The sequence below is a fragment of the Dendropsophus ebraccatus genome, chromosome 2, assembly GCF_027789765.1.
Source record: "Dendropsophus ebraccatus isolate aDenEbr1 chromosome 2, aDenEbr1.pat, whole genome shotgun sequence".
Taxonomy (NCBI): domain Eukaryota; kingdom Metazoa; phylum Chordata; class Amphibia; order Anura; family Hylidae; genus Dendropsophus; species Dendropsophus ebraccatus.
Genome location: NC_091455.1, coordinates 70585261 through 70609539, shown reverse-complemented (window position 1 = coordinate 70609539; position 24279 = coordinate 70585261). Strand labels below are relative to the sequence as shown.

General features: G+C 40.2%; 1 protein-coding gene across 13 annotated transcripts in view; it reads left to right on the top strand.

Moving 5' to 3' along the window:
• Positions 1–24013, top strand: part of EPB41L3 (erythrocyte membrane protein band 4.1 like 3) — a 168117-nt gene extending 144104 nt beyond the window's left edge. For 7 of the 13 annotated variants that reach the window (XM_069957740.1, XM_069957739.1, XM_069957742.1 and 4 more), the window contains 8 exons: positions 426–1145; positions 4708–4830; positions 5718–6071; positions 9167–9295; positions 15822–15920; positions 17892–17972; positions 18389–18505; positions 22744–24013. In XM_069957740.1, the coding sequence (XP_069813841.1) occupies positions 426–1145; positions 4708–4830; positions 5718–6071; positions 9167–9295; positions 15822–15920; positions 17892–17972; positions 18389–18499 (1617 nt within the window). In that variant the 3' untranslated portion in view covers positions 18500–18505; positions 22744–24013. The remainder of the gene's footprint in view (positions 1–425; positions 1146–4707; positions 4831–5717; positions 6072–9166; positions 9296–15821; positions 15921–17891; positions 17973–18388; positions 18506–22743) is intronic. The other 6 variants (XM_069957748.1, XM_069957751.1, XM_069957750.1 and 3 more) reach the window with 4 other exon arrangements.
• The last annotated feature ends 266 nt before the right edge of the window (positions 24014–24279 follow it).

Here is a 24279-nt window from a genome sequence, read left to right as displayed (position 1 = left end):
AAGTGTCCTGAGTGTAAGCTACTGTAGGACAGAATATATCACACACTCTGTTTATTGCATATTTAACACTGAACAGTGTGACATTTGATAAAGCAGATAATAGGGGGCACATTTATCAAACAATATGTGCCAGAAAAGTCATGTAAGTGCCTGATGCTTAATCATGTTCTGCGACATTGGGCAGAATAAAAGAAAAGGTTGTGACAAATGTCTCACTATGAGCAGCCCTATTTTAGGTACAATATTTTGCAGTACATGACATGTGACAGCCATGAGGTGCTGTAAAGAAGAGATGTAGCTCTGGTCTATGGACTCGTCACGTTCTTACAACACACTTGATAAATCTGCCCCTGTATTCTACTGCAGTTCCATAAAAATAAACTAAAGGGTGACCAATTCTAATTTAGATTTTATATCTCACTTAGGGCACTGAGGATTGGGTTATTGTAGACAAAGTACCCACTAAGGTAGTTGATGGTGAAACAAAAAGCATTATGACTTACAAGGTGACAACTATGAGCAGTGAAAAACCATCTCGAACATTTAAAACCAGCCCTATTGGAACTCAGAGTCTGGATGCCTTGAAAATGGAAATTAGAGCAAAAGAAGAGGAAAACAGGCAAAGAATGTATGCATTAGGAAAAACCTATGACACTGTATCTGGTAAAATTGTAACAATGACAAGTAAAGGTAAAGAAGGTGACAAGGTGTCACAGCCTTCTTCTCTTGAAGTCTTTCAACAAGTAGAGAAAGACATTTCTGAAACTGTGAAACAGCTTCCAGTTGCAGGTGAATTTGAGATCTTAGAACCCATTAGCGATGACAAGGGTAGGAAAACCCAGGAGGGACTGACCATAAAGCGAAGAGTGTCAGAGTCACTGACTCCCATTAAAGAGTCAGACTCTCAACTGGCAAGTCCAATGGAAGAAGCTCTAACAAAGGTACAGGATGGAGAAACAGGAATGAAGATAATTGAAAGTGTGGTCACCGAGAAGACTGTAGGATTTCCTGAATATGAAGTCATTAAAACAGAGGCTCCAGCTTGGAAAGATAAGAAGCTGTCTGAATGGAGATACACAAGAGACCAACCATTTACCATTGCTACTGCTCACTATGTCACAGAATCTTCAGCATCCAAAGTGGTGGTAACATGTGGCAATAACTTTATGCCCCATCCTAATGATCACAAGCATGAATTGCAGACATCCCCTGCTTCACAATCCCCTTCTGATCACTTGCAGCTTTACTTTATTTTGGCAGGCGACATTTATTAGTTTTTTTTTTTGTTTTGTTTTTTTTATAAGCTCTGCAACCAAAGTAGGCATCGTAAAGCTTTATAACCAGACATGAATAAATAACTGAACGTCTAGTAATGATGCAGCTTGCCATTTCTATATGTGTGTGCTTCAGCAGTTTCTCAGATCTAACAAGTATGGGCCCTATTCAGCAAAGTCTCACAAAGAGTTGTGCATACAAGAAGACCATAAACACACTGGTATGGAAACACATTTTATCTACCCAGTAAAAAGAACATCTGGGTTCACAATCTAAGCGGGTTGCATCCTGTCCTTAACTGTGGCATATTTCTTTTTATCTTTACTTGTGTAATTTAGCTATTCCTATACTTACATATCTAGCCATTAGGCTTAGGGCCCTATTCCACTGGACGATTATCGTTCGCATAATCGTTAACGATTAACGATCTAAAAAAAACACTATTGCGAAAGACCTGAAAACATTCACTCATTTTCATGGAACAATAATCGTTACTTATGATTGTATTTGCGATAGTTTTTTCTTCGCTATTGCGTTCGTATCCACTGCGAACGACCTAATGACGTCTTATTCAATGCGAACGATTTGCGAACGAGCAACGATAAAAATAGGTCCAGGTCTTATAAAGCGATTAACGATTTCTCGTTCGGTCGTTAATCGTTAACTGCATTTCAACTGAACGTTTATCGTTTAGATTCGAACGATTTAACGATAATCTGAACGATAATCGTCCGGTGGAATAGTGTTGTGTACATTTTGTACACATTCTGTTTATTTTTCTATCTTGCTTATATTAATATAGACAGATGCTTAGAATGTGAAGCCTCATCAACTATGAGGAAAAATACAGATGTATCTCTGAAGAGGCTGCATCCCTTATTTTAATATATCATGAGGACCGGTCAGACATCCACTCCATCTATCAAGTTAAGAACTTTCACTGGATCATTTTTGCAGTCCACAGCCTTTTTTTTTTTTTTACTTACATTACAGTCGGTAGCACATCCTCTGTTTACACAGGGTGATGTTTGGTTCACCAGCGATATTCCTTAGTGCCACATAATCCTAGCCATCACATTCCTATGATATAGATACCTAATGAAAAGCAACCAGTCCATTGGATACCACATTCAGGCCTTTTACTATACAAAAATATTTTTTATTCATTCAGGTTGTTGAATAGGGCCCTCTGCTTTCCAGCATTTCTTACAGGCAATAAAGATGAATGCTACTTTTATGTTCCTCGGTTCTGCCACGTCCTTAACCTTCATGGCTTCTTCTTTCCCAGATCTCCTTGTATCTTTATCCTGCTAATGTTTATATCTGTGTGATTTCATTTTCTTATACACATGCCATTGTTTCCTTTTTTACTTGCAACCTTTGACTAAAATATATATTTTATGATCCCTCAGAGGCTGGCAAAACTTAAGATCCAACCTCTGTTTTGAGACATATGTAAATTAATTACAGCAGTAGTTGTTCCATGCTCCCATAGCCATTAGAAATATGAAATTGTATCTTAACTCAAAACTTGAACATTTAGATGTGGCTACAATGAATAACCGTAATACCCTACTCCTTCATATGTTATGTTAATGGAGTTATAGGAGGCTTAGCAGTTGTTGGTGGTGTCCTCTTATTAGGTAGCCTATTGCTGCGTTTACACAGAGCAATAATTCGCCCAATCGATCGTTTAACGATTTTGAAGCAACGATTTGGTTTTTAGAACCATCAGCATTTAGATGAATAAATCGTAAGAAAAATCGTTATTGCGATCATTTTTAAGATCGCTTAAAACCATCTTTTACATAGGGTAAATTAGTGAAAGACTGTTTACACAAAGCATTCTGCGAATTTTCAGCAAGAGAAGAACGATTAAAGAACATGTTGACAGATCAAAATGAACGATTTCTCGCTCGTCGCTTGATCGCTGTGTTTACACGGTACGATTATCACTCAAATGCGATCCTTATTGCGAAAATTCGAACGATAATCGTTCCGTGTAAACGCAGCATATATCAGCGGTATAGATAGCAAAATATGGTCTCTGTAGGGTCACAGAGGTATTGGAGAAAAAATAGGGAAAAAAAAAAACACTCACCGTTTTACTTTCTCCGCTGCTACTCTGGACTCCCTGTGCGTGCCCTGATGTTGTCCATGTACACCTAGCACAGGACGCTGTAGTCACTTCTGCCCTTGCCAGCTCCTTTGTTATTTTGGAAAAGGAAAATCCCTTAAAGGGTGTCTTTACGCGTACAGGATCCGCAGCGAATTTCACGCTGCGAGTTTGCAGCGAAATCCACTGCTGATCCTGTAGTATGAAGCTGAATGGGTCCTATACACACAGCGGATCCGCTGCGTGTATGGGATCCCGGCCTCTTTAACCACCCTACCACCACCCGCCCACAGCCCCGAGCATACATTACCTGCTCTGCACCGCGGCTGTGTGTGACGCCCCCGGCTCCCCTCACTGCCCATGAGCCAATCAGGCAGCAATGATTGGCTGATGAGGAGCGAGGGGAGCCGGGAGCGTCACACACAGCCGCAGCGCCAAGCAGGGTTAAAGGATCCGGATCCACTGCGTGTATGGGGCCCATTCAGCTTCACACTACACGATCCGCAGCGGATTTTGCTGCAAACTCGCAGTGTCATATCCGCTGTGCATCCGGTACGTGTGAAGCTACCCTAACAAGTAATTATTGCTTTTTTTGGGGTACCTTGCAGTTAGTATTTTGTCAGAGGAAGAAAATCACTGAAGTGATTTGTGAGATGTGAGAACTCCACAAACAACTCCCCATATTTTAGCCTCCTGAGCTTTTTTGGGCATGACTTTGATTGTGAGATTGTGGTTTATGAGAAGTTAATGTTTCAAGTTTAGAGTTAAGTTAAAGGGGTTGACTGCCTTTCATCTTTATTAAAATTAAGAGCAGTGATAAAATTGGAGTCACTTACACTCTGTTAGGACCCCATTTAGTAGCTCTGCCCCCTTCCTGGTCCCTGTTGTCCAGCCACACATCGCATCCTATGGAGGAGCATGTGTTGTCACTGTGCTTTCTCAACTATGTCTGCGCTCCTTACTTGAGCGCAGTCTATTGCTATGAAGGAGGCATAGTGACGAGTATCAGTCACATGTTTCTCCATGAGACGTAATGTTTGGATGGAGGTGCCACAGGAGGACAAGAACCGGAAAGGGGTAAAGATCCTGAACGGGGCTGAGGCCAAGAATAAGTGACTCATTCATTTAAATAGCCGCTGTATTAAAACTGCTGAGAGTTACTTAAATCTGGTCAAAGCTATCTATAAGGGCTATGTTTTTTTGCCCCACAATGACACATTTTCTACTTTGTCACAATCTGTGTCTCTGTCTGTCTGTCCTTTCACCCTTATGTTTCTATCCCCCCTATATGACATTTCATTTCTTTGTCTGTTTAGACCAAACAGTCCTCTGGTGACAAACTCATGGATGGTTCTGATATCTACAGTTTGTTAGAGTCTACAAGAAAGCCATCTGAGTTCATAGGAGAGGTTACAACTACTTCACAAAACTGGGCTCAGGTGGCTGCTTATTGGATGTGTTTTATTAGTTATATTATACAACTTTTGATTGTACTTATGCTTTTAAACATTAATGTTGAGTGAAATAGGTATTATGAGACTTATGTTTCTGTAACGGTCGTGACACAATGGGCTACAATCACTGCTACGCTTAGAATCATTAAGATAATACTCTGAAAATGATACAGATAAAATGCATCTAGAAAAGTGTATATGCCGAATATAGCTTGGAGGACAAAATGAAAGAACTTTCTGGCCATTTGTGCCAAGTAATGGAAATTCTATTGCCAAGCAGTTTGCATTTAATGGGACATAAAGTGAAGAGTAAGAAAGAAAGAAAGAAAATATTTATATATGACAAGCAAGCTTAAGTGCTCTTTTATTATAGCCTGGAAACAGGCTCCAAACGTATAAAATGTAAATAAATTCACTTTCACTAAAACACTTAATTTGGTGGCCCATTAGGTATACTGAAAACACAGAAGGTGCTTTATATTAGGCTAGTGATGTGCACTTAATTGTGTTAGATCGAATAGCTCAGTGATCTCATTTATAAATAACGATTATATCATATACAAAAGTTATAAAAATATAAATTTTAAAAATCATATTTACATATTTACCTATAGTTATATATTTTAGCTATGCCAAAAAAGTTCAAATTAAAAACAGGCAGAATTATATTCTTTCAGTACATCTAATTATTCTCTTGTGAAAGTGTCTCCAGAAGTTTGTAATGGCTTAACTTTTATGTTTTTGGAAGGTTCTTTAAATAATTTAGTAGTTTTTGTTTCTATTGACAATTTAAAAAAATAAAAGTGTAATGGTTTCTCCCAGTTATTATTATTATTATTTGCTTACCTAACAAGTTGTTATTCTCCTTGCAGAAAACTGAAACAAATACAGAATGGGAGAGTGATATAAAAACTGAAAAGGAGGACATCGATCACAGAACAAAAGAGAAGGTTGTGCAGGGAATAATCAGTGTGGAGGAAACGGGGGATATGCATGCAAGTGGGGATGCTGCCCATCTGACTGCAGAGCAGGTGGATGGTGCAGGGCAGGAAAGCACAATCATTGCTTCTGGCTTGAAAGGGAGTGAGGGTGCTGCATTATCAGAGGAAGCTGCTAAAGAGGAAGATGTGGCTGCTGATGCTTCTGCTGCTAGCTATGCTCAAGAGGAGCAACATGGCAAAATGACTCATGACGCAGAGTTGTTGGATGGCAAGCCTCTTGAGGAGGTAACTGGCTGATGTAATGTGTTTTACTGTATTGTGTGTTTGTGTGTACAGTCTGCCTATGCTGTTTGGAGCTTTGCACATTAAGCATTCCATTATTTTTCCTTTTGCTAATTGTCAAGGGGTTTGCTACTTGTGATGCTGGTCAAAATGTCTTTGTTTTTATCACCCTATTTTTTCCCACTGGCAGTTTAGCTCTATGCAACCCTCCATCCTGCACTCACTTCCTGTTTGGTGGGGAGGGGGGAAATGCAGTATTCAAACATCATTAAAGTTCAGGCCAGCAGGGCAGTGTTGGAGCCTTTATAACGGCTGTGCAGCTTTTCTGTGCGTCCAGTAAGCATAAATCACTGCTGGCTCCAGGGCTTGTTACTGAGCCTGTTGCTGTCAGTGATGAGATTTGCCGTCACAGAAGGTAGCAGGGCAGGCTACACGCTGCCGTGATCCAGTCCACCCAACCCTCTCCTGTTTTGCATTGAGAGAGATTAAATTCATCAACCCATTCACTGCTCTGGTCGATAACCTAGACAATGAGCCGTTAACAAGGGAACAGAGGATCTGGCACATAATGAAAAGTAGGAAAGTTAGTTAAAAGTATAAACAAGTTTTAACTTTATATAATCTACTACCAGTATGGAAGATGGGAATAAGCCTTTAAGACATATGACAGGACACTTCTAAATGAGGCAAAAGGCAGGAATGTTCAAACCTCTTTCATTATAGTGTTAACAGGGTTTATAATGTGTGCTCTTACTATCCACCAGGTCACTCTTCCTAGATATTATGTAGAAGTCAAGTGTGTCTGTCTCCAATGCATTTTATTGGAGACATCAATAAGATCCCAAGGTATTTTATAAATTCCTTTGTTAGTAACACCAAATATAGCACCAAAGTAAAAAGGAAAATAACGCAAAAAAACAAAATGTATTCAGCGCAATAAAATTAATTTTCCAATTTTACCGAAGCCATTAAAAAATTCATGCCAAAAACAAATCTATAAAAAGTCCACACAGAAAAAGGGAAGATGGTGGTTATACAGAGTGCTTAGCAAATAAAACATGTCAGTGTGCCCCATATAAATAATGCACCATGTCTCACATGAATAGTGCATAACAATATACGTCTAATAAACAATGTTAGAAAGTAGGTAAGTGAATACTTTTGATAATGTGGGTATTCTTTCCTTTTGAAGAGATGTTTGGCATATCATATATTCCTAGTCATGCTCTAAAACTCCTAGTGAGAGAGAAACACTAACTTAAGGAGAAATCTACTTTGAAAAGGTGGTGCCAGAGAACTACTGCATATCTGTTCTTCCCATACATATTCAATAAATGTACATGGAACCAAAAAGGGTATATCCCCAAATCAAAACAAGACCACATGGTGCTGCCTGATGGGAGGCATAGCTGTAAAACAGTGCATGAGGTAATGGCTAATGGTCCGTTTACACAAAGTGATAATTCGCCCAATCAATCGTTTAACAATTTCGAAGCAACAATTTTTTTTTTATAACAATCAGCGTTTAGACGAATAAATCGTTCGAAAAATCACTAATGCAATAGTTTTTAAGATCGCTTAAGTCCATCTCACACATGTGGAGAATCTTTGAAAGACTGTTTACACGAAGCGATCTGCGAATTTTTAGTGAACGACCAACGACGATTTGAGAACATGTTGAGTGATCACTATGAACGATTTTTCGCTCGTCCTTTGATCGTTCGCTGTTTACACGAGCCAATTATCGCTCAAATGTGATCGTTATAGCGAAAATTTGAACGATAATTGTTCTGTGTAAGCGCACCATAATTCTTATTCATGCACGCAGGGACACACATCTGTAGACTGTTCTGAGGTTCTGCCTGTTTGTCAATGTAAAGTAGGGTTCTGCCTATACTTGCAGAGAGCATTGCCCTTAAAGCGACTCTGTACCCACAATCTGACCCCCCCCCCCCCCCCAAACCACTTGTACCTTCGAAGATCTGTCCTGCAGTCTGTTTGGCAGGTGATGCAGTTGTAGTCCTAAAAAAAAATACTTTAAAACTTGAAGCCCATGCCAAACGGGAGTATCTGTGCCCTAACTTTGCTCAACCTCTCTGTCCCTCCTCCCCACCCTCTTCATCATTAGGAATGCTCCAGGCAGATTGCTTCCTATTCCCCACCTGTGGCAGCCAGGCACATGGGCTGGATCGTTAAGGCACCTGTGCAATTTTCAGCATGGAGAAAATGTTTCAGTGGCATTCCTAATGATGAAGAGGGTGGGGAGGAGGGACGGAGGGGTGGTGCAAGGTTAGGGCACAGATACTTCCGTTTGGCACGGGCTTCAAATTTAAAAGTATTTTTTTAGGACCACAACTGTATCACCTACCGAACGGACCACAGGACAGATCTTGGATTATAAGCAGCTATCTGAAGGTACAAGTGGTTTAGGGCGGACAGATTGTGGGTACAGAGTCACTTTATAACTCCTTACTATAGGATCTCTGCATTTGAGACCTTTTGAGATGTAAAAGTGGAGAGAAGGGTTGGGTGGGTTGGATTTTTACCCTATTGTTCTTGGAGAGATAAGGTGTTGCCAGAGCAGTTTGGCTGTGGCTTACCTTTACCCTCCTCATAGCCTATGGCTATATCCCAGTTTTCCAGGCTGTCCTCCCGCTGGATCCGCCGGCTCCACGGAGCAGGCAGACAGCGGGAATCATTACTGAGGGTTCGGGTTTGTACGGACCCGAACCGAACTCGGTTCGGACCATCCCTACTCCTAATACCCCAAATCATTGCATGCATAACATGCCCATCAGTATAAGTATGGTTACTTGGGAAAAAACCGATATGTAATGTAAATTCAGCAATTTATGATAATTTTTAACGTCTAAACAACCAAATTTCATCAATGGTCATGTTATTGTTGATTGTCTTATGCATTTTTACTGGGCAATTATCGTTACGATCACTAAGACTTATTTTAATGTTACCTGTTATTGTTAGGTGTAGATAGGCCTTTAATGAAACTGCTGTAGATTTTCTTCTTCGTTGAATATTATGTTATCATTTGTTTTTTAAAGGAACATTATTAAAATATGTCCTTTCTCCGCTCTCAGTCTCCCCTTGTGAAAACAGAGATCATCACTTTTGGCACCATTGCAGAAGGAGAAAAGCCTGAGATTTCTACAAAGGATGTACCTGTAGTACATACAGAAACAAAAACCATTACATATGAATCCTCAGAGGTAAAAAAAACAAAACTTTGAAGAATTAAAACAGGTCTTATAATTTCAAACTCCTTCCTGGTTTCAGTTGCTCCTCTTTACTATCAGTACTATATTGTGTGTACAGTAATGATATATGATTTTTAAATACTGTTTGAAAAAAAAAAAATAAGAAAAGTTAAATCGTAGACCTGCATATGAGTAAAGGCCGTAATACACTGCAAGATAGTAAGGGGGAAGCGAGTGCCGACCTCAGCAGGGGCTGCCCAGGCAATACTTACTTCGTCCGGGCTGCCCATTGAAGCCAGCAGTGTTTTGCTGCCACCACTGGTATTACACAAAGCGACGAGCAGCAGACCGTCCCTGACATGATGAGAAATTTTCAACATGTTGAAAGACCACGATCAGCCGACATTGTTGCATGTCAGCTTATCGTGGTCTTTTAACATGTCCTTTTACACCAAACATTTATCAGCCAGTAATTGGCTAAATGCAGCCGATAATTTTTTTGTGTAATAGGGCTTTTTGTCTCCATTGGTGTGTTGGTTGTACCCAAACTAACAATGGTTAGCTGTCTTACTCTGATAATCTGATTGTTGACTTTGGAAAGGGTGGAATTGCAAAGCTTTGACTGAGTTCCATCTGTTTTTGACTCTCCGCCTCAGCTCCATTCCTATGTTCTGTTTGGGAACAGAGAAAAAATTTTTCATCCAGTCTGTTTTCTTCCCATCCAAAAATGGGTCACAAACAAAGAGTACACATCCATTTGTTTGTTTTTTAATTAGGTAAATTATGACTGATGCAAACAGAAGGGCCTTTTATTTATGTCAGTCTTCAAGTCATCATCTGTTTAGTTCCTTTTCTGTTGCCTAGAAGAGAGATTCAATCACAGATGTGAACCTAGCCTTAAAGGGGTACTCGTGCCTGGGGGTATTTTTCAGTTATGGCCGGGGATGGGGTGGTTATGGACTGCGGAGGTCACTTACCTACCCCGTTCCAGTGGCGGGTCCCGGATCGCGCCGCTAGGTACACCCACCCCGTTGCGCTTCCTGGTGTGAACTGCCGCATGAGACGTGACGTCTCAAGGCAGCTCAGCCATTCTGCGGCCGTAGCAAAGTCCCGCCTCGGCTGCTGAATGGCCGATAAAAATGTTAGACATGTTTCCAGCAGCTGCCGTTCCTGAGAAAAAGTTTTTTCTAAAAGCCATCTATTTCCAAGATGTGCTGGCCAGGAGACTACATTTCTTAGCATGCAGTGCTTTTCACTGCTTGCTGGAACCTGTAGTTCTACAGAAGCTCTTTGACTTGATATATTGTGATGTGGATGGATAGCAGCTTGCTGGAACCTGTAATTCTATAGAAGTTCTGTGACCTGATATATTGTGTAGAACTACAGGTCCCAGCAAGCTGCTATCCATCCACACCACAATACTGTATATCAGGTGACAGAGCTTCTGATGGATAGCAGGATCAGGGGAATCGGCCGGGACGGGGCTGACAGATATCCGTGCTGCCCGCCAGCATCAGTCTCCTTTTCCCTGGTATACTCTGCCGGCAATCACCCCCCAACCCCGCACTGAGAAAATCCCTCCCCAGCCCCGCTGTCAGCCCTGTCCCAGCCCGCTCCAAAGCGGGCTGGTACGGGGCTGACAGCGGGGGTTTCTTGGTGCGGGGTGATTGCCGGCAGAGTATACCCAGGGGAAGACTGATGCAGGCGGGCAACACAGATAAGAGGAGCGGGCTGGGCTGAGACAGACAGTGGGGTTGGGGTGGGCGATCAATCGCCAGCAGAGTATACCTAGGGGAAGGGGGACCGACGTGGGTGGCAGCAGCAGCAGACTGGGGCGGGGCTTACATCGGGTGCAATCGCCCTGGGGCTGATGGACTGGTATGGACAGTGCTGACAACGGGTTTGTGCTGGCAAAATAATATATTATGGGGGGGTTTCCGGCAGTGTAGCACAGCTTAGAGACTGTCATCCCTCTCTTCAGTGGGCAAGTTTATAATCGCTAACCTTGCCCATTGAAGATACGGAGGACACGTGATGCGGACACGGAGGGTGGGGGCCAGGAACAGAGAGTGGCGTCGGACAGGACTGAGATTTGATGATTTTATGCGACCAGATGGAGTAAGTGCACCGTAAAAAATGTATATTGGAAAAATGGAAAGCTAGGGGTGGGCAATTTATTAAAGCAAATATAATTTTGCGGGGAGTACCCCTTTAACTGCTTGCTGCTGGTTCAGAACCCCATTGTATGGCAAAGATACACACTTTCTGGTTCAAACAGTGCAGTTCCAATGCCAGATTAGTGTGTGTGTCTGTATTTTTTTTTCAATCGAATCCCAGTTTTAGCCTAAAACAATAAACACAGTGGTAACAGGGTCATTCACACATTATTGCAGTTTGGCTGCCATGGTAATTGACAGCAGCTGTCAGATGTTACATTTAGAAAACTTTTAATTACACAATGTGGCCAAAAGCCTTAAATTGTATTTTATTATTATTATGGCACAGTCACAATCACCCTGCAGGTTCACCCATGCACTATTTGCAACACAATTTTATTTTCTAATTTCTTTAATTAAGTTATTATTAAGATCTATGAAGACCGGTCTTAAATTATGCCCTGTCCCCATTCCCTGGCTTACAGCAGGTGTAGATTTAAATCATGATACATATGGCGCAGAAGGAGGCCATGTCTCCTCCCCGTCTTACCACGCCAGCGCCGCACCCCCCCAGTTTCCCCTGTCCGCTCATCGGACGAGGGACACAGAAGGCGTACGCCAGAGAGAAGGGGCGAATCTGGGCCTTTTCCCTGGCATACTCCCCTGCCGGAACATTGATAGATGTCCCCTTTTGTTTTTACATTTTTACAGTAGCAGCAGTAAGAAGCGATCAGGCCCCTCTGCTTCCACCAGTGGCTGTGTCAGGAACTGCAATGCTGTTCCAGCCCTTGTCCTGGCACAGATACTGAGCGTCCTCTTATGATGATGTTTATCTATACCAGGGGTGCCAAACTCAAATACACAGTGGGCCAAAATTAAAAAATTGGACAAAGTTGAGAGCCAACCTTGATAATTATTGAAGTGCGAATGTGGCGGTCCTAGCACTGTCAGAGTAGCGTGCAATGTTCCTAACATTGTCAATGGTGTGAATCTCCCAGCACTGTGCACTATGATAAATGACAAGATAAATTGCTATAATATGATTAAACCCAAACCCATGTAATAGCCAAACCCTCCCCCCAATATTGCCTCTTGTTGTAGCCAACCCAAACAAAATTGCCCCACATATTAGCCAGCCCTCTCAATAGTGCCTTAGTAGTAGTCAACCCCCCAAATGTCCCATATAGTAGCCAACCCTACCCAATAGTATCATATAGTAGCCAGTCCTCCCTCATAGTCTCATAGTAACCAGCCCTCTCCAGTAGTCTCCTAAAGTAACCAGTCCTCCCCATATTCTCTTATAAAGTAGCCAGCCCTCCCCCATAGTCTCTTATATAGTAGCCAGCCCCCCCAATAGTCTTTTATAGTAGCCAGCCCACCCTGTATTCTCATATAGTAGCCAGCCTTTCCAATAGTGCCCAAATAGTAGCCAGCCCCCCAAGTGTCCCATATAGTATCCAGCCCTCCCCTGTAGTCTCACATATTAGCCAACCCCCCAAGTGTTCCATATAATAGCCAGCCCTCCCCAATAGTCTCTTTTATATTAGCCAGCCCACCCCTGTTGTCTCATATAGTAGCCATCCCTCCCCAATAGCCTCATATAGTAGCCAGCCCTCCCTAGTAGTCTCATATAGTAGGCAGCCCTCCCCATAATCTTTTATATAGTAGCCATGGTGGGCCAAATGAAATTCAAACTCTGAATTGCCTGGCAGGCCAAAAATAATGGCACCATGGGCCAGATTTGGCCAGAGTTTAACTTGACTGATCCATACCCTCTTGACTACACTGTACCATGGCTGCAGCGCTACTGACACAGACAGCTACCCCAAGTCTAATTCTAATGCCAACACGCATTACAATGGACATAAGAAGAGGCTAAGGGTGGTATTACACGGGCCGATGGGGGCCCGATAATACCTGTAAACGAGCAGCGATCTGCTAGATCGTTGCTCGTTTATTTGGCCTATTACACGGCCCGATAATCGTTAAACAAGGGCTGCAGGGACATTGTTACGATGTCCTTGCAGCCTTTGTTTAAACTGTATACATACCTAATCCATGGTTCCTCTTCTTCTTAACTTCTCCCCGGGTCCGCGCACTTCAGCTTCACAGCGGCTTGTCTCTGCTGACAGGCCGCTCAGCCAATCACTGGCTGCGGCGGTTCCGGCCTGTGATTGGCCAAGGGGCCTGTCAGCTGACACAGGCCGCTTAGAAGCCGGAGCGCACGGGACCCGGTAAGAAGCTCTGAGGAAGAGGAACCCTGGACCATGGATTAGGTATGTATTCTTCTTTGCTAATCGTCAGCGTCGGCCACGCACCGCTATTACACGTAGCGGTGCACGTTTGGCGCCCGACGATTATAGGTCTGAACTTATATCAACGATCAGCCCATGACAACGATCATCGGCTGATCGTTGTCTTTAGTACACGGAACGATAATCGGCCGAATCGGGCCGATTATCGTTCCGTGTAATAGTACCCTTAGTATCTCTAGCGCTGCAAGCAATTATGATAATAACTGTGTCAGCACTAGGGCTGGAGAAGCCCTGCAGTTCCTGGCACAGCTGTTTGTGGCAGCAGAGGGGCCGTGTCACCCCATACTGCTGCTTCTCGATGTAAAAATTAAAAAAATATTAATTTTCTTTCATAACATTTTATTTTAAAATTCTAAGAAATGTAAAAAAAAACAAAAGTTTGTACCAGAACACCCCTTTATTTTCAGTGCCGATTCCCCTGGCTATAACAGCACACTGAATGAAGTTGAGTCTTTACATCTCTAAGGGGGAGAGGGTTCACGTACAGCATTTTTCATTTTGTTTTTTGTTTTTTTAACTAAAACCAGGCGTGGATTCAAAGGAATGAGAAATATAAAAGAAAGACTTAGGGGGCCTCTGCATAAATTTAGCATTCCCGTGCAAGAAAAGCCTGGTATTATAGACAGCTGTTACTTTTTACATAAATTTAAGTAAGTTTTCAACTTGTATCGAAAAGTCTTAACTACTATGCATTATCCAAAGCGCCGTTTCATGCTTTTTATGTGGCACATTCATTACCCCAATGTTATCATGTCATGGAGATTGTCTTGAGTATAAAGATCGATACTAAGCCTTTGCATATAGTTATTCATAAAGTATGATTTTCATAATACACATCTTTAGGATTGATCATGACTGCAAAACAGACGCTTTGGTAGCTGATGTCAGCAGAGACATTTCATTGTACACCCAAGTCCTCCGTTTAGTCCTGCCTCAGCTTCTCGGTCGTTTTGGCAGGAAAAAAAAATTAGGAAAACTGTTCTTCAACTGATGTTGAAATATTTTACTTTACTGCAAAATTTAGGCATTTATGTCTGGCTACACCATGCAGTAAAAAATATAACGTTACATTACTGCAAAAACATTTAAAAATATCTGAATGAAATGGTTTGTGCAGATGCAAGTCATTACCTTGTGTACATTATCATTGCCATTTGAATACAACAATAGAGTCCACACACTGAAACTGCATTTATCATCTGACTTGACATAATGGTCATTAACTTAAATCAGCTTTAAAATTTACGTAAACAGATGGCTATTATCATTATAACACGTAGGTTCATTTAAAATTTTGCTTTACATTCTGCTTTTGTTCTATGAAATATGGATTTTGTTACATAGGGAAGAGGCCTGGTACCGATCATAGGCAGAATAACCTCTTAAGACTCCTGCAGGTACATAGGCTGCTCCTAAAGCGAGTGATGTACAGAACTGTCAGAAGAACTTTTGGCAGCATTGTAAGTGTATGACAATGCGGTCTTTGGCACTTCCAACAGTTCTGTAAAACGCTTGCATTAAAAATGGATTATGTACCTGCTGGAGTTTTGAGAGGGTATCCTGCCATGTAAGCAGAATGATCGGTACCCTTTACAAGAAAACACTGGCTGTGTACAGAAAGAATAGGCGCTTACTGCATACTGTTTATATTGATTTCAATAGGAAAGCAGTATGCAGTTAGCTCCTGAGCGCCCTGTAGTGGTGACTGCAGGCAGCTAAGGTGTTGATTTTGAAATCTATGTCTTTCCTGTTAATTTACAGCTGTGTATCAGAAAAAACAAAGTGATATTACTAATGGCAAACAGTAAACTTTCAATTGAAACTGCCTTCAGTAACTACCTTAGTAATGTTCTCAGTAATATTCCCATATACACTTTTCAGGCTGTAAATCTGGAGACCGACCAACTTTCTGTGGCTAGGTGCCACTGCTTCTATTGTGATACATGAGTACATGTGCATTTGTGAATATTAATCTTCTAGAATCCAGAATATACCCCTGAGTGCAGAGGTCCAAAATACATTTTATGTTGCTATTAAACCCAAGTCCTTGCATCACTTTGTTTTTAGATGGTATCCCGTCCTGATACAGATCCTGGTGTATTAATGAGCGCTCAGACAATTACTTCAGAAACTTTTGGCACTACAACTACTACACACATTACCAAAGTAAGTTCTTACTGTGTATTTATGTCTGTTCACACCTGGTAAGGAATAAGCACTTTTAAAAGAAATTATAGGGGAGATTTATGTAACATGGTGTAAAGTGAAGCTGGCTCAGTTGCCCCTAGCAACCAATCAGATTCCACTTTTCATTTTCCAAAGAGTCTATGAGAAATGAAAGGTGAAATCTGATTGGTTGCTAGGGGCAACTGAGCCAGTTTCACTTTCCACCATGTTTGATAACTCCCTCCCCATGTGTCCAGTGAAAATTTTGCCTTTCCACAAAGCAGAAAACCTAAATAAGTGTAACGTAACGTAATACGTTCCAGCTCATTACAAACATTTATAGAGCAAAGCAGAATCCGCCTATTATAAATAAAAAAAAAACCTAAACAATATAATGATATCTAGCAGTTTTACCCAAAGCTTGAGTTTGCTTCTAGTCAGTAATTCCTAACCAGCCGATGCAATTTTATTCACTCCACTGTATCCAGATACAAAATTGATAAGACATATCATATCTATGACTGCAATTCCCACCACCTGTCCATAAGTGTCAGTACATGCCTCAGGCCATATATTTATCTAGCATTACCTCTCACTATTTTGGTAATAAAAGACCCCAACTGAGAAAAAATGAGTATGTTACTGATTAAGTTAATCACCGAGCTATATGTATGTCATTCCACCATGATTCAGAACAAGTGCTCATATCAGATTGCTTATAACATGCTTCTATAGGTCACCATTCATGCTCTTCATATTGCAAATGTAGAATAGTTGATTCTTATAATTGTGTATATTATTAGGTGAATAAACTTCATTGTCTAATTATGCTTATTCTATTTACTCATGTTTCCTGTAAAATCTGTTTTGTTTTTGTTGTTTTTTTTTCTCCCCTTTTACGTGATTTGTGCAAAAAAAAATAATTACGTGCAAAAAAAAAAAAAAAGTACTTGCAGTTCCAGGGACATTTATATAGCTTGCTAAATGAGGTATTGGTGCAGTTATCTGATTCTAGAAAACTGAAGCCTTCCAGTGCGTATCAGCTGCTGTATGCCCTGCAGGATGGGGTGAATTGTTTCCAGTCTGACACACTGGTCTCTGCTGTCACCTTAGTCTGTGTGAGGAACAGTTCAGCGGTGGAACAAACCTCTCCTGCTGTATACACTGTTATGCTACATAAATTGCAGTAGTATAAATAGACATTGATAATATATCATGCTAATTGTACAATAATGCAGCTGTGCTAGAAATAGCAGTCTTACTAGATATGTACATACTTTTTGCCTAAAACAATGTGCATGTTACTTCAACAGAAGTGCTGCTGCCAAGTACTAGGAGGCCACATATCTCCAGAGGATACGGTCACACTGTGAAAATCAACCCTGTCTGATCTCTATTTCCTCCCAAAACAGCCATGGGATCTGGCAGCTCCAGTCGATATGGCCATGTTTCTTCTCAATTAGTATTTACAAGATAGAATAGGAACGCTGAATGATAAGGCAATTGTTAGCATAACTATTAGTTAAGAGTCTGTAGAATGTATTTAGAAAGGCAATGCTGGAATACAATATAACCAATTATAATAAGGACAATAACAGTAAGCAGAACTGAGATGCTGCTAATGTTCTATTTAAGCAGTCTACATGTAGTACATATAGTATATTGTTTTGGGACTTGGAGGTTTCTTAGCTGTAACCATGTGCTTCTTCAAGTGGGAAGCTAATTTAGACCCAGTGCAGGTAAGCTGCACAAGCCCTGGGGAGATTACATAAAGACTCGATTCAATTACCTTGCTTAGGTGCATTGCACACGCCATGTTTCTTATCTGTACCTGCACAGTGTGTGTCTGAGGGTGGAACATCAGGCCCAGCTACCATGAACTAATGGTCAACCCTGATAAGAGAAGAAAAAGTTCTTGCATGAACACATTTTTGATACTTGAATTTTTTGATTATTTTCATTTCTGCGTAGACTGTGAAAGGAGGCATTTCAGAGACCAGAATTGAAAAGCGGATAGTGATTACAGGAGATGCTGACATTGACCATGATCAGGTAAAGTAGCCTGTGAGGAAACATTCTATATATATATACTAGGGTGCTGCAGTAACTTGATGTGAGTGATTCATCAGCAGAAAGCGGTAACCAGAGGTCATACTTAACCCATTCACCTTTAACTATTACCACTAATAACTTCTTGCAGGGTCGGGACATGTTTATGTTGTGTTCTGTTTCCACTGCTACCTTATTCAACAGGAGGAGTTTAATTGACACTGCATGTGATAAATGAAAGAATGGGCTAAGTGTAAACTCTAGTGTGCCACACACATGGAATTTACAAATAATTCATATTTAATTGTGTCTCCTCATCTGTAAGTGGTGTAATTTTCTCATGAATATCCACCTTCCCACTGATCATGCATGTTCCACCTCCTTTTGTTTCCGTCCCCTTTTGGTTCTTCTTGTGTTAGGCGCTGGCTCAGGCAATTAAAGAGGCCAAAGAGCAGCACCCTGACATGTCAGTGACCAAAGTAGTGGTACATAAAGAAACAGAGATCTCACCTGAAGATGGGGAGGACTGACCAAAGGTAAGATGCATCCGTCGCTTTCCTGGACAAAGCGGGCTGGCATGTGCAAAAGGCATCTTCCCCTTTGCTTACTATTGGCAAGTTTTTTTTATGCATGATAAAAACACATTTATACATATATTTAGTTTTCAATGGATTTTCTGCATGCTGATCATTGAATGCTGTCTATGGCTGAAGGGTAAATATTCAATGTCTCTGAATGCAATAGCTTTAAAGAGGCAGTTCACAAATACTTGAATACAGTAATTTTAGTGAAATCCCTTCAGTGACTCCTAAGGCCCTTTTACACAGGCCAATTATCAGATAAAGGAGATATTGTAGGAACCCTTGTTCCCCATAATCAGCCAAATAATAAGAAAATAGTAATTTGTCGGCTTATTGCATCTTATGTGCTGCCAATACAATAGGGCATGTATCGGCGATGATGGTAAAGTTAATGGGCACGTAAACAAGTGATAGTTTGTGTGGCCTGGCCACTCGATTAATCCAGCTGTGTAAAGGCTCTGCAGACGAGTACCCATTACAGGGATCGGTGCTGGTCGTCTGGAGCCCATCAGCCTATATAAGAGGGCTGTTAGGCTATGTTCACGCAACGTTTTTTCGGCTCAGTTTAAAATTACGTCTGTTATTTTGAGTCTAAAATAACGGACGTCATTTAGCTGTCTGGCCTCCCCTCAATGATATGACTGGTGTTTGTACATTATTCTAGTTTGGGATTACTTATTGGCCTTTGAGTGTGGCTTAATTGAAAAGTCTATTGAATTTAATAGTAAAAACGGAGAAAGAACTGTGACAAAAGAAAAACTGTGTGTGAACTACTAATAAAAAAACGGCCGCTGTTTGCAAAAGACGTCCGAAAATAATGATCATTTTCATTATTTTGACATCCGCGGCAAAAATGTCCATTATTCAATAGACACTGTGCATTGGACGTCTGTCTTTCCATTGACTTCAATGCATTGCCATTACTTAAATTTAAACTTTTTGAATATGAAAATCGCCCGCCTTTTCAATATTTTTGACGTTGTGTTAGCATAGCCTCACTCTCTGTACCACACAGTTTACTATTTGCAAGCAATAGAAAGTGAACTTGCCTCTTTAAAAGATGTTACTTCATACAGTGTTTACTGCTTTGACATATCCATGAGCATAGCATCCTGTCACATTGTCTGTTTATGTATAAGGAAAAGTATCACTAATAAAGTAACACATTATGGCATATTTTACCATTAATTAACTTTCAAGGTATATTATGGTGATTGGTCTCCCCACATCATTGCAGTAAAGTCAGAGATAAGAATGAATCCCAGCAGAGAAAACAAGGAAAACATGCCCTAAAGTGAATACATTAATGTTCTTAAAGACATATATAACTGAAAGACATCCTCATAGATAATTCCATATTAACTTAAGACAAAAGTGGGTTAAAAACTTTGACATGGTGCACCACATTCACTACATTCTTAAAGTAAATGTCCACCCATAAATAATATAGTTTCTATCTGGAGAAGTCCAAAATTCTGCACTAATTCATTTTGATCTTTGTAACGTTACAAACTCTAAATGCCCCGTGTAGACATAAATTTAACCCTTGTTTAGAGTGGGCAGGAGTCCTCAGAGGACTGGTGCTGTACTACTATGGTGCCCTGGCACTGTCATTGCACCTCCACTTTCAGCAGCAGCAATATTTAAATAGTCTTTATTAAAAAAATAATAATACTGTACCATTTAGTTGCTGCTCAATAACAGATAAGTAAAAGGTGTCAGAATTTCTGCTCTCTAAATGCTAGAGATAGCAGAAAAGAGGGAATTAGACACCAGCTCAGATTATGAACAGAAGGAAGGGCTGCCTCGGAGGGCATGTCACATAAGCTGGCGATAGAGAAGAAAGCAGATACAATGCAGTTTGCAGGGAATAATATGGGCTGTGTAAAGGCAAAAGAAAACTAATACAGCATACTGTATAAGTGAGATTTAGCATAGTGGGTTTTTTTGGTACCATAAAAAGTATGAAACAAGTATTTAAAAATGTTTTACAAAGGTGTTTATAGCCTTTATCCCCTTAGATGTCGTGGTTGCTTTTGGTCAAGGCATCTAAGTGATTTGACTTTGTTAGGCTGGATAGGCTTTCTTTGTTTAACATCAAAGCCCAGGTCCACCATAGGTTGTTAGCTTGACATTTATATGCAATAAAGTATTGGTACACCAAGTATAGCATTAGCATAATAGCAACAATCAAAAGATGGGATAGTGAAGTCCCATAGAGAGACTGAAAAATTTACTTTTTTAATGTGCACGGTAAAAACTAAAAATTAGTTTTATTAGGCTAGGTTCACACTGCGTTTTCAGCATCCGTTTTTTGGAAAAAAACGCATGAAAAACGGATTGCAAAAAACGGATTCATTTGTGTGCATCCGTTTTTCCATTGACTTTCATTATAAAAAAAACGGATCCGTTTTTTTTTTTTGGCGGACCAAAAAACGTTGCTGACCCTATTTTTCTGGACGTAAAAAAAAAACGGATCCGTTAAACGGATGCTGAAAACGCAGTGTGAACCTAGCCTTAGCCGTCATCTCAAAAACCCTAACAACATTATTGTAATTGCATTGTGAACATGTAAATCTACTGCATAATTGTTTTTCCCATCCCCTTTCCAAAAAGATAAGTAATATTTTATATGTACCCCAAAACAGATCAAATAAAAATTACAACGCATTGCACAAAAAACAAGCCCACATGTGGCTACATTAATGAAAAGCTTAAAGGAAAAAAAAAAGATAAGGCTAAAAGAATGCAGCTATACACACATATCTGTCAAGTAAAATAATTTTTAGGCTATGTTCACACAACATAAAAAACATAAATGCCTATAACCTCTCAAAGGTAGGGGTTATCTACCCCCTGCTACAGTCCAATCTATTTAGTGTTCTAGCTGAGCACAAGTGAAACACTTGCTGCTTTTCTACTCTGCGCAAAAAGCACAAGTGGTCAGATTGCTCCCACTTACAATAACCATAAAGAATATATCAGAATTATTTTAATGCCTTCCCAGCAATTACTTATTGTCACACAGATTTGTAAATTACTTCTATTTAAAAATCTCAAGTCTTCCAGTACATATCAGCTGATGTATGTCCTGCAGGGAGGGGAGTTGTCTTTCCAGTTTAACAAAGTGCTCTCTGCTGCCACCTCTGTCTGTGTAAGGAACTGTACAGAGCAGGAGCAAATCCCCATAAAAACTCTCCTACTCTGCACAGTTCCTTTCACAGACAGGTGGCAACAGAGAGCACTGTGTCAGAAAGAATATACCACTTCCTTTAGGGCATACAGCAGCTGATAAGAACTGGAAGACTTGATTTTTAAATAGAAGTAATTTACAAATCTATATTTTTAACTCATATACAGCAAGAGATTTCACATTTCTTGCAGCCCTCTAATGAGCAGCTTTACGTGCTGCAGTGTTGACTGTTTCTGACAGTCTCATTCACAGTACATTCTGCTCCAAAATATCATCTCAACATCAAAAAAAAAGTTGGAGGAAATTATATTAAAAACTTGTCAATTACAAGTTAGAGATCAGAAGATTACAGGAAAAACTAAACTGGAGTCTTTACTTGGTGCTTCTTGTCTTCACCGATTTGAGTCTGCTATAGAAGCTCCAGGTACAAAAGGAAATGACTCTGTTAGCGCTGACAGCCAGGCACCATACCTGCACCCGATTCTCTATTCTAGCTGCATCCCAGAAATAAACCTCTAACTGCAAAATATAAAACCATGTAGAGGTAGTTGTTAAAGGGGGTCAAAAAGGGGCTATTTTACAAGTGTTCAGTGATGGAGTAGGCTCTTTTATAAGTGTTAACAGAGTCTGCATATCTCATACACGTAACAACATGCTATCTAAACCACTTATTGCAATGTGTGCTGGGTGCTGAATGACCTAAAGTCGCTGCAGTTTGGCTTTTTCTTGCTGTGCTATGTGCATTTGATACCATTGTGAACGTATAATAAAAGAAAATGTATTATTTTTGGTTTCACAACCAGTTTCTATTTGCAAAAGACACAGTTTGAAAGCTGTGTCATTATTGAAATTGTTTTGGCACTGGAAGCTTGTCAGTCCTCTCGATAAAGATCATCTGAGATGCTAGATGTGTGTTCTCCCACTGTGATTTATCTAGAGCACGTACAGTATGCTGGTTTCCTACTGCGCCTTTATAACTGTGCCTTTCTCTTGCCTGCAGGAATAATGGAGCTTGAAAACAAGCTCAGTCATGTACACCATTAGGAATATGAGCACCTCTGCGGAGCAACAGACAGAACCTGGCTGACTTCTGTCTGGGGAAATTACAGCCCTGAAGGATTTAGCTTGACCATTTACAAAGTCATCGGCAGACATATCTTCCCATTTAAAGCAATGCAATTCAGCATATTTAAATCAGTATTGCATGAAGCAAATATTAACAGGCAGCATTTTGTTTTCTTTTCCATGTATAAGTTTCCAGTTATATCTGCACGTACACACTCACAACAATATTAGACTATGTGAACTTAATGTACTATATATATAGTCCATGCCTTCTTCAGAACAAAGTATCTTTTGTTAGGTGGTAAGCTTTTGTTTACAGAAAGAAAAAAGAATTACCACGAGACCCTAGCAACTGTATAGTATTACGTTTGACCACACCTTATACGTGCCAATAACACAACTTTCAGTACACCACTTGAATATTACATTTCGTTTACTTGGTTTTATTACTATGCCCGTTTAAAAAGGAGACTCCTTGAACCTTGTGAGACTATTTAACTGCTGATGATGTGTGCTTTTCATATCCCATCTAATTACACATGGGGTAGTCATTTCTTTTAGAGTTTTAACTTGAAATCAAGATTTTTTTTTTTTTTCATGTTGTCAACGTTGGTATTGAGTTGAACCCTGCTGATCAGCAATCAGCATTGACATTCTTTATGTGTACTTTCTCGAGAGAACATGTGTGTCCTTAGTTTAATTACACAATCATTTGACATCACTTTGTTTTCTTTGTATTTTTATTGTTGATTTTTCTTTCCATTATCACTGAAAACTGCTTCATTGACTCTGCTTCTGATACCTAGTAGAGAGCTAAGCCTTAACCTGTACAGAGTCCCCACCGTATATATATTGTTCCAAACCCTGCAAATAATTCCATTTTGCCGTCTGCTGTGTCACAACACTTGTTGAATGTTTGTTAGAGTGAAATAAAAATGTATTGGCCTTGTTAAGAAAACAAAATAATCTGCTTTTCTAATTTGCACCAGCCATGGTTTACAGCCAGAGTATATTACACAATGAAGTAGGAAATCTCTTGGAAATCTATTAAAAATCAGTTTTGCCGCTAATAAAATTAAAGAACTTTTATTGTGCTCTTATGTTTGTTGATCTTATGATTGCTTCTGAACCTTCACCACTTCTGTTTCCTTTTTTTTTTTATTATTTTGTTTTGCCAATAAACGCTGTACATCACACACCTTGAACTGTGTCTGTGGTTAAATCTCAATACAGTTTATGAATCTTCAATGCAAACTTTCAAAGACAGGAGAAGATTTTTTTTAGAACAAAGCTATGTAACCCTTATCTGTATTCCACAGAATTTTAAGATTGCGTTCTCACTATGGCTATGTTCACACTATATTTAACAGCATCCGTTACATAGCAACAGATGCTGTTAAACTGCCGTCCGCCAGTCTCCATTCAGGACATTCTGCACCCGATACCTCTGTATCGGCTGCAGGAATGTTCT